The sequence below is a fragment of the Podarcis cretensis genome, assembly GCF_951804945.1.
Source record: "Podarcis cretensis genome assembly, chromosome: 18".
NCBI classification, from domain to species: Eukaryota; Metazoa; Chordata; class Lepidosauria; order Squamata; family Lacertidae; genus Podarcis; species Podarcis cretensis.
In genome coordinates this window covers 7562817-7573902 of record NC_137188.1, presented here as the reverse complement: position 1 = coordinate 7573902, position 11086 = coordinate 7562817, and the positions used below count along the sequence as shown (strand labels likewise).

General features: G+C 49.7%; 1 protein-coding gene across 1 annotated transcript; it reads right to left on the bottom strand.

The window, feature by feature from the left end:
* Positions 1-1145: 1145 nt before the first annotated feature.
* LRG1 (leucine rich alpha-2-glycoprotein 1) lies at positions 1146-7856 on the bottom strand (the record flags this gene model as incomplete). The annotated part of the gene is given in 4 exon segments (XM_079961121.1): positions 1146-2336; positions 6621-6644; positions 6646-6918; positions 7833-7856. Coding segments are annotated over 4 exon segments (1326 nt in total). The 3' UTR covers positions 1146-1331.
* Between the last annotated feature and the right edge of the window lie 3230 nt (positions 7857-11086).

Below are 11086 nucleotides of genomic sequence, written 5' to 3'. Positions count from 1 at the left end.
AGCGGGAAGGTAAACGGCGTTTCTGTGTGCTGCTCTGGTTCGCCAGAAGCGGCTTAGTCATGCTGGCCACATGACCCGGAAGCTGTACGCCGGCTCCCTCGGCCAATAAAGCGAGATGAGCGCTGCAACCCCAGAATCATCCGTGACTGGACCTAATGGTCAGGGGTCCCCTTACCTTTTAAGCTACTGAAGATAATGGGGCCCTTTATATAGCCCAGCTGTCCTTTGTCAACAACAAATATTTCCTGGTTTTCGGTGTTGGGAGAGCCGAAACTTTCCAAAACGGAGGCATTCGGGAGCTGAGGTTTGACTGTACTGCTTTAAACACAGAGTGCGGATGAGGGCACTGACAGCAATTTGGGGAGAGGAACCATAGCAAAGCTTTGCGGCAGAATTCAACCATTGCCTGTGCAAGGTCTTGAGTTCAATTTCTGGCATCTCTCAGTTTAGAAAGATCAGGTAGCACAGCAGATGGCAGGGGAATAGATAGCTGAGTAGATAGCTGAATCCTGGGACAAATAATCTAATACATGGGTAGGCAAACTAAGGCCTGGGGGCCGGATCTGGCCCAATCGCCTTCTAAATCTGGCCCATGGACAGACCGGGAATTAGCGTGTTTTTCTATGAGTAGAATGTGTGCTTTTTGTTAAAGCTATGGTAGAGTAGTGGTGTATGGAAGTGAGAGCTGGACCATAAAGAAGGCTGATCTCCGAAGAATGAATGCTTTTGAATTCTGGTGCTGGAGGAGACTCTTGAGAGTCCCCTGGACTGCAAGAAGATCAAACCTCTCCATTCTGAAGGAAATCAGCCCTGAGTGCTCACTGGAAGGACAGATCCTGAAGCTGAGGCTCCAAGACTTTGGCCACCTCATGAGAAGAGAAGACTCCCTGGAAAAGACCCTGATGTTGGGAAAGATGGAGGGCACAAGGAGAAGGGGATGACGGAGGACGAGATGGTGGGACAGTGTTCTCGAAGCTACCAGCATGAGTTTGACCAAACTGCGGGAGGCAGTGGAAGACAGGAGTGCCTGGCGTGCTCTGGTCCAGGGGGTCACGAAGAGTCGGACACGACTAAACGACTAAACAACAACAACAGAATGTGTGCTTTTATTTAAAATGCATCTCTGGGTTATTTGTGGGGCATAGGAATTCATTCATTATCCCCCCCCCAAAAAAAATATAGTCTGGCCCCCCACAAGGTCTGAGGGACGGCGGACTGCCCCCCTGCTGGAAAAGTTTGCTGACCCCTGATCTAATACATGATTTTGGAGCTTCCTCGCAACATCCTCCTTAGGGACAGGGCTGGGCAAACCCTGGTTATGTACTGAGGATTTAGCAAACACCAAATTCAGCCTCTTTGAGCGACATCACCACCCAGCCTTTGAGGCTCTCGGGGGAGGCACAAACCACTTCTTCCCTGGAGTACAGGACGGCAGAATGACGCATCACCCAGTCGACGAAGGTGCTCATGCGGCAATCACACACCCATGGGTTTCTGGCGAGGTCGAGGCTGAGCTTTGTGATCTGGCCTGAGAACCCAGGGTCCCAGGAAGCGATCTGGTTGTCGGAGATGAACAGGGTATCTAGATTCCTCAGAGGCTGGAAGATTCCTGGTGGGAGACGGGTTAAGCTGTTGTTTTGGAGGAAGAGGTAACCCAGGCGTGGGACCTCCTGGAAGGTTTTGTCTGCGATGGAGTGGAGATGGTTGCCTCCTAGGTCCAACCGCTCCAGAAGAGGCATTCCCTCCAGGATCTGTGGAGAGAGCTGGTGGAGGAAGTTGAAGGAGAGGTCCAGAGCTGTCAAATTCTCCAGCTTGCTGAAGCAGGAGGGGGGAACGTCCTTCAGCTGGTTGTTGGAGAGATCCAGGGTCTGGAGCTGCCTTAACGGGTGGAACCACTGTGGCCGCAACTTGGTCAACTGGTTCATCTTGAGAAACAGATGATTCAACGAGCTGGAATTCTCAAATATTGACGGAGGCAGATCTTCCAGGAGATTGCTTGTGAGATCCAAGGTGTTCAATTCTGGGAGGTCACGGAAGAGGCCGCCGGGAAGGTCCTCCAGCCTGTTGTTAGATAGGTGAAGTTCCTGGAGCTTGGGCAACCCCAGCAGCGCATCCTCACCAATGCTGGAGATGTTTGTGAACTCGACGGAGATCAGGGTCGTCCGCTCAGGGAAGCCAGCTGGGAAATGGCTAAGGGATGGGGAGGAGCAGGAGAACTCGGTGATATTGCTTGGGGTGGCCACAGGGGGGCACTGGAGAGCCTGGAGGCGGCAGCAGTGAAGGGATAACCCCACGCAAAGAATACAGATCAGGACTGAGGAATCCATCCTGCGACTCTGAATGAATGGAGAGAGAGAGTGAGTTTATTTGCATCCCTGAAAATTTGCCTTGGCTGCAAGTAAATTGAGAGCTACGTACCAAGACAAGTACAGTGGTACCTTGGTTCTCAAACTTAATCCGTTCCAGATGTCCGTTCCAAAACCAAAGCATTCCAAAACCAAGGCACGTTTTTCCATAGAAAATAATGCAAAACGGATTAATCTGTTCCAGACTTTTAAAAACAACCCCTAAAACAGCAATTGAACATGGGTTTTACTATCTAGCGAGACCACCAATCCATCAAATGAAAGCAAAAAACAATTTACTGCAGTCACACAATCAGTCAATCAGTAGCTGAACTGGGTTCCACACAGTCACAAAAACCACAAAAATTTGAAGTAAACAGCAAAAACAGACAGATCTCGGTGTAACACTCAAAATGGAAGTGTGGCACTCAAAACGGAGCACGTTCGGCTTTCAAAAAAAAGTTTGCACACTTACTTCCGGGTTTGCAGTGTTTGGGTTCCACGTTGTTTGAGTGCCAAGGCGTTTGAGAACCAAGGTAGCACTGTATCATAAGGGGGAGTGTGAGATGTGGAGATCTTAACTTATGCATATGTGATATTTCCATTTTTGTATGTTTGCTTTGCTGTTGTTGTTGTTCAGTTTTACATCAATTATTTGTATTGTGACCAGTTGTGACGGCTTATAGCTTTTAGCAATAAATATTCCATTCATTCATTTAAAGGTTAAGGGACCCCTGACCATTAGGCCCAGTCGTGACCAACTTTGGGGTTGCAGTGCTCATCTTGCTTTACTGGCCGAGGGAGCCGGCATACAGCTTCTGGGTTATGTGGACAGCAGGACTAAACCGCTTCTGGCGAACCAGAGCAGCGCACGGAAACGCTGGTTACCTTCCTGCTGGAGTGGTACCTATTTATCTACTTGTGCTGGCGTGATTTCAAAGTGCTAGGTTGGCAGGAGCAGGGAACGAGTGACGGGAGCTCACCCCGTCGCGGGGATTCGAACCGCCGACCTTCTGATCGGCAAGTCCTAGGCTCTGTGGTTTAACCCACAGCGCCACCCGTGTCCCATTCATTCATTTGCATCCCTGTAAATACCTGCATGGTCTCCCGCCCAGCTTGAGAAAGCAAAACTTATAATTTGGGCAGAGCTAGCTCCTGGTAAAGTGGATGAGACTCATAATCTCAGGCTCGTGGGTTCAAGCCCCGTGTGGGGCAAAAGATTCCTGAATTACAGGGAGGTGGATCCCGGCGGTTCCTCCCATCTCTGCAATTCTAGGATGAGAAACATAGCAGGACAGACATCCACATCATGGGTAGGCAAACTAAGGCCCAGGGGCCCAATCGCCTTCCAAATCAGCCTGCGGACAGTCAGGGAATCAGCGTGTTTTTACATGAGCAGAATGTGTCCTTTTATTTAAAATGCATCTCTGGGTTATTTGTGGGGCGTAGGAATTCGTTCATATTTCCTCCCCCCCAAATATAGTCCGGCCCCCAACAAGGTCTGAGGGACAGTGGACCAGCCCCCTGCTGAAAAAGTTTGCTGACCCCTGTCCACATTGTACATTTAAAGCACATGGCTCCCCCCCCCAAAAGTGTCATTTCTTAAGGGTGCTGGGAATTGTAGTTTTTACAGGGGTAATCTACAGTTCCCAGGATATGTCCCGTGATATTTGCATTGGCCGCAAGTCACGGCGATCATAGTACAGTTGTGCCCCGCAAGACGAACGCCTCGCAAGACGAAAAACCCGCTAGACGAAAGGGTTTTCCGTTTTGGAGGCGCTTCGCAAAACGAATTTCCCTATGGGCTTGCTTCGCAAGACGAAATGTCTTGCGAGTTTTTCCGACTTCCCCCCTTCCCCCCCTTTTTCTAAGCCGCTAGGCTGCTTATCCGCTAAGCCGATAAGCCGATAAGCCGCTAAAAGCCGCTAAAAGCTGCTAAACCGCTAATAGCGCTAATCCGCTAAGCCGTCAATGGGTTTGCTTTGCAAGACGAAAAAACCGCTAGACGCAGAGAATTGCGGAACGGATTCTTTTCATCTTGCGAGGCACCACTGTAGTAGTGACCGCAGAATACTGAATTGTGGGTGCGGGAACAGAATGTGGCCCAGGGTGTGGGTGAAGATGAAATGGAGCTCTGTAGAAAAGGGAATGGCTGGCTGGCTGGCAAATGAACTTCTTCCCTCTTCTTCTTTCTAAAAAAGGCCCTTCCTCCTTCTCCGCCGCTGCTCCCTCCCACTTGTGCAATTCTGCAACGTTCTGCGGTCAGGCGATTGCAAATTCTCCGGCTTGGAGGACTTGTGCCAGCTGACTGCTTTTGCATCATATCTCTACTTTTCTCTTAATTTATTCTGTCTTTGTTGACCAGAGGCGAGAGGGCGGGGATGGCAGGAGCTTGTACGGAGCGCCAATAAACTTTGGAAACCTTGTCCGCCAATTTCTATTGATTGGCTCAGGGGTAGATCGCATGCCTTGCATGAATCCTAGAATCCTAGAACGGCAGAGTTGGAAGGGGTCCCCCAGTGGTCATCTAGCCCAGCCCCCAACAATGCAGGAAAAAGGTTGCAGGTTCAATCCCAGGCAGGGCTGGGGAAACAGTGCCTGAAGTCCTAGAGAGTCAGTCAGGGAAGACAATACTGGGGTAGAGAGACCCAATGGTCTGACTCAGTATAAGATCTCAGTGTTCAGGATTGGGACTCAGTACAGTGGTACCTGGAGGTCCGTTCTTAACCTGAAACTGTTCTTAACCTGAAGCACCACTTTAGCTAATGGGGCCTCCTGCTGCCGCTGTGCCGCCGGAGCACAATTTCTGTTCTCATCCTGAAGCAAAGTTCTTAACCCAAGGTGCTATTTCTGGGTTAGCAGAGTCTGTAACCTGAAGCATCTGAAACCTGAAGCGTCTGTAACCTGAGGTAAAGGTAAAGGGACCCCTGACCATTAAGTCCAGTTGTGGCTGACTCTGGGGTTGCGGCACTCATCTCGCTTTACTGGCCGAGGGAGCCGGCGTACAGCTTCCGAGTCATGTGGCCAGCAGGACTAAGCCGCTTCTGGCGATCCAGAGCAGCGCACGGAAACGCCGTTTACCTTCCCGCCGGAGTGGTACCTATTTATCTACTTGCACTTTGACGTGCTTTTGAACTGCTAGGTGGGCAGGAGCAGGGACCGAGCAACGGGAACTCACCCTGTCGCGGGGATTTGAACCACCAACCTTCTGATTGGCAAGCCCTAGGCTCAGTGGTTTAACCCACAGCGCCACCCGTGTCCCTGTAACCCAAGGTACCACTGTATTAAAAGAATGTCTGCAATTGTGCTCGATCTGGGAGGCATGATGTATTCCCTCTGAGTGGGACTGGCTGAAGGAACCTCACACGTACAGTCTGAGCAGCGGTTCCTAAACTTAGGTCTCCAGTCCAATTAGGTCTCCATTGGACTACAATGCCCATCATCCCTGACCTGCTAGCTAGGGATGATGGGAGTTGTAGTCTAAAAACATCTGGGGGGACCCAAGTTTGGGAAACTCTGGCCCAGAGGGTTCAGTCCTACTACAACTACAACATGCCCCACTGCAGTCAAAAACATCTGGTGGGCACCAGGTTGGGAAAGACACTCGTACACCCGCACCTTGGAGAACCTTAAAAACCAGAAACTCGGGAAAACAACAAGAAGTACAGTGGTACCTTGGGTTACAGACGCTTCAGGTTACAGACTCCGCTAACCCAGAGATAGTACCTCAGGTTAAGAACTTTGCTTCAGGATGAGAACCGAAATGGCGCGGCAGCAGCAGCGGGAGGCTCCATTAGCTAAAGTGGTACTTCAGGTTAAGAACAGTTTCAGGTTAAGAACGGACCTCTGGAACGAATTAAGTTCTTAACCCGAGATACCACTGTACTGCATTTTGCAGCCGCAGATACAGTGGTACCTCAGGTTAAGTACTTAATTCGTTCCGGAGGTCCGTTCTTAACCTGAAACTGTTCTTAACCTGAAGCACAACTTTAGCTAATGGGGCCTCCTGCTGCCATGCGCCGCCGGAGCATGATTTCTGTTCTCATCCTGAAGCACAGTTCTTAACCCGAGGCACTATTTCTGGGTTAGCGGAGTCTGTAACCTGAAGCGTATGTAACCTGAGGTACCAATGTATTCCCACATTCGCAGGTTCGCTTTGACACGGCTCTCCCTGTTCTGAACGCTCCACAATTCAGATTATCGGAAGCTGAGATGATCCTGGGGACATTGCTTCAGCATGAAGGACAAGGAATGGAAAGTTTGAGGGATGCTTACCTGCAGCTCGGTCGCTTTCGCCCAGCAAACTATCCCTTCCACAGTGGATCTGTTCGACTTTTGCCTTATCGTGGGAGCAACGGATTGGCGCAAGGAGGTCTCCGGTCCCTGAAAGGTTCTCCACGAATGGGAAGTTGAAGAGGAAGGGAGGGAACAAGAGGATTCTCAGAAATGCCACCCATTTGGTTTTGGTTGTATCATCTGGTTGGGAAACACTATGTTGAAATCTGAAAGGGACAGAGCTAAAACGAGACTCAAAAGTGGACACAGAAACTTCGCAATGACCTGAAACCTGTGGCTATGGAGAAAAGAGCAAACCATAGGAAAGAGGCCCAAACCCTCATACAACAAAAAATAATATTTAGAATATAGGTAAAGGTAAAGGTACCCCTGCCCGTACGGGCCAGTCTTGACAGACTCTGGGGTTGTGCGCCCATCTCACTCAAGAGGCCGGGGGCCAGCGCTGTCCGGAGACACTTCCGGGTCACGTGGCCAGCGTGACAAAGCTGCATCTGGCGAGCCAGAGCCGCACACGGAAACGCCGTTTACCTTCCCACCAGTAAGTGGTCCCTATTTATCTACTTGCACCCGGGGGTGCTTTCGAACTGCTAGGTTGGCAGGCGCTGGGACCGAGCAGCGGGAGCGCACCCCGCCGCAGGGATTCGAACCGCCGACCTTTCGATCGGCAAGCCCTAGGCGCTGAGGCTTTTACCCACAGCGCCACCCGCGTCCCTATTAGAATATACTATTTAGAATATACTGGACGCCATTACGTTTGTTTGCTTTTTTAAAAAAGGGCTATCTAAAGCATGGGTAGGCAAACTAAGGCCCAGGGGCCGGATCCAGCCCAATCGCCTTCTAAATCAGGCCCACGGACGGTCTGGGAATCAGCATGTTTTGACATGTGTAGAATGTGTCCTTTTATTTAAAATGCATCTCAGGGTTATTTGTGGGGCCTGCCTGGTGTTTTTACATGAGTAGAATATGTGCTTTTATTTAAAATGCACCTCTGGGTTATTTGTGGGGCATAGGAATTTGTTCATTATTTCCCCCCCAAATTATAGTCCGGCCCCCAACAAGGTCTGAGGGACAGTGGACCGGCCCCCTGCTGAAAAATTTTGCTGACCCCTGATTTAGATTGTGCTGAATCACTCTCACAGGCTTAAGCAGTTGCAGGTACAGGACAAACACATGTCAAATTAAGCGGCATACCTGACTTAACCCTATCTTGGCCATTTTTCTCTGCATGCTGAAACCCTTTACACACTAATATCCCCACCGCATCATGTGGCAGATGATTCCACGCATTCACGATACGGAATCTCAGATTTCTATTTTATTTTTTTAAATAATATTTATTAAGTTTTTAACAAAAAGAAAAGGGTTACAAAACAGTAAACAGTAAACAAAGAACACACAAAGAAAATACAAAAACCAAAATTTAACGTAAAAAGAAAATGAAAAAATAAAAATCCCTCTTTCTGATATCTTACCACTCATTTACTTATTTTCATGACTTCCTCACACCTTCCTTTTTTGTATTCCATTTAAAAATTTGTTCAGCAAATTCATACCCTCTTAATTTACCCTTAATTGTTTATCCTCACATATTCTAACTTCAAATTTTCATCTGATATTAATCCATTCTTGCATATTCTTATTTTGCCTTATTGCTAGAACCACTTTGTTTCATTCCAACGTCATTAACATTCAAAAATTTTACAGCGTTTCTGTAGATAAATTTTAAATTTCTTCCAATCTCCTTCCACCAACTCTTCTCCCTGGTCTCGGATTCTGCCGGTCATTTCCGCCCGGAATCTCAGATTTCTAGATGGCACCCTGAGGATCATCTAGTCCAACCCACTGTAACGCAGGAATCTTTCACCCAAAGTGGGGTTCAAACCCACAGCCCTGGTATGAAGAGATTATTACTCTACCAACCGAGCCATTCCTCTCAAAAAAAACCAAACCCTTAATCCAGGGGTCAGCAAAAATTTTCAGCAGGGGGCTGGTCCCCCGTCCCTCAGACCTTGTGGTGGGCCGGACTATATTTTGGGAAAAAACAATAATGAATGAATTCCTGTGCCCCACAAATAACCTAGAGATGCAGTTTAAATAAAAGGACACATTATACTCATGTAAAAACACGCTGATTCTTGGAGCATCCGTGGGCCAGATTTACAAGGCGATTGGGCTGCATCTGGCCCATGGGCCTTAGGTTGCTTAAAGGTAAAGGGACCCCTGACCATTAGGTCCAGTCGTGACCGACTCTGCGGTTGCGGCGCTCATCTGGCTTTATTGGCCGAGGGAGCCGGCGTACAGCTTCCGGGTCATGTGGCCAGCAGGACTAAGCCGCTTCTGGAGAACCAGAGCAGCGCACGGAAACGCCGTTTACCTTCCCTCCAGAATCACCTATTTATCTACTTGCACTGGTGTGCTTTCAAACTGCTTGGTTGGCAGGAGCAGGGACCGAGCAACGGGAGCTCACCCCGTTGTGGGGATTCGAACCACCGACCTTCTGATCTGCAAGCCCAAGAGGCTCAGTGGTTTAACTCACAGAGCCACCCGCTTCCCTACCCCTGCCTTAATCATAGAAGCAAAAAATTGCAGAGTTGGAAGAGACCAAGAGGGTTGCTTAGTTCACCCCGCTGCCAGGTTTCTGCATTCAGCGGAGATTTTGGGCTAAGGGACCCCCAAGCTCTGAAATCCCATGATTTCTTGTGTCCACAATTTCCTTCAACCCTTCGCTTCAAGCTGCTTGGTGGTACGACGAAAGCCCACCCTCTCCCTTCTGCTGCTGCCCTCTCAGAGCTGTGCCTTCACCCCTCCAGCGAGTTTATTCTAGCTGAGATCAGAATCTGTTTGCCTCTGATGGATACTGCGGCTGGGCCAACTTTGGGCAGCTGCGTGGACTGAATGGGCCCTTTTGTCTTTTGTCTGCACATGGCTTGTTAACCCGCTCGCCTTCAGAATCTGCTGTCAAACAGGGGAAGAGGGCCAGGATTCAGGCAAGGGGAGTCGGCTAGGCTCCTTACCAGAATCTGATGCCCAGCAACCACACCTGAGTGGAAAAGGGTGGACGTATGTGTGAACAGGTGAGCACTGAAGCAGCCCCCTCCAGCCCAGGGACTTGGTCTCACACCAAGATACGTCAACAGAATAATAATAATAATAATTTATTATTTGTACCCTGCCCATCTGGCTGGGTTTCCCTAGCCGCTCTGGGCAGCTTCAACAAAGACCAAAAATACACTAAGATGTCATACATTAAAAACTTCCCTGAACAGGGCTGCCTTAAGATGTCTTCTGAATGTCAGGTAGTTGTTTATCTCTTTGACATCTGATGGGAGGGTGTTCCACAGGGCGGGTGCCACCACCGAGAAGGCCCTCTGCCTGGTTCCCTGTAACCTCACTTCTCACAGGGAGGGAACCACCAAAATGCCCTCGGAGCTGGACCTCAGCGTCCGTGCTGAACGATGGGGGTGGAGACGCTCCTTCAGGTATACTGGGCCAAGGCCGTTGAGGGCTTTAAAGGTCAACACCAACACTTTGAATTGTGCTCGGAAACGTCCTGGGAGCCAATGTAGGTCTTTCAAGACCGGTGTTATGTGGTCTCAGCGGCCGCCCCCCGTCACCAGTCTAGCTGCCACATTCTCGATTAGTTGCTGTTTCCGGGTCACCTTCAAAGGCAGCCCCACGTAGAGCGCATGGCAGTAGTCCAAGCGGGAGATAGCCAGAGCATGCACCACTCTGGCAAGACAGTGCGCAGGCAGGGAGGGTCTCAGCCTGCGTACCAGGTGGAGCTGGTAGACAGCTGCCCTGGATACAGAATTGACTTGCGCCTCCGTGGACAGCTGTGAGTCCAAAATGACTCCCAGGCTGCACACCTGGTCCTTCAGGGGCACAGTTACCCCATTCAAGACAGGGAGTCCTCCACACCCGCCCGCCCGCTGTCCCCCCAAAACAGTCCTTCTGTCTTGTCAGGATTCAGCCTCAATCCATTAGTCACCATCCATGAAGATGAAGGGAAGTCATAGTGACACTCTATTCTGCCTTGGTCAGACCACACCTGGAGTCTTGCGTCCAATTCTGGGCAGCACAATTTAAGAAGGATGTTGACAAGCTGGAACGTGTGCAGAGGAGGGCGACTGAGGTGATCAAGGGTCTGGAAACCAGATCATATGAGGAACGGTTGAAGGAGCTGGGAATGTTTAGCCTGGAAAACAGTAGACTGAGGGGAGATATGAGAGCCATCTTCAAGTATCTTAAGGGCTGTGGTTCTTTTGCCTTGGTCAAACCACAGCCAATGGCTGTGGACCTTTTAAGATCTGAAGCCTACATGTGCCTTGGTTTTTGTTGGCCTCATTTTTTCTTTTCTCAAGTTACTGATTTATAGTCCTGCCTCAGGCCTCAGTCCAGTTCTGGGCACCTCAGTTCAAGGAGGATATTGAGAAGCTGGAAGGTGG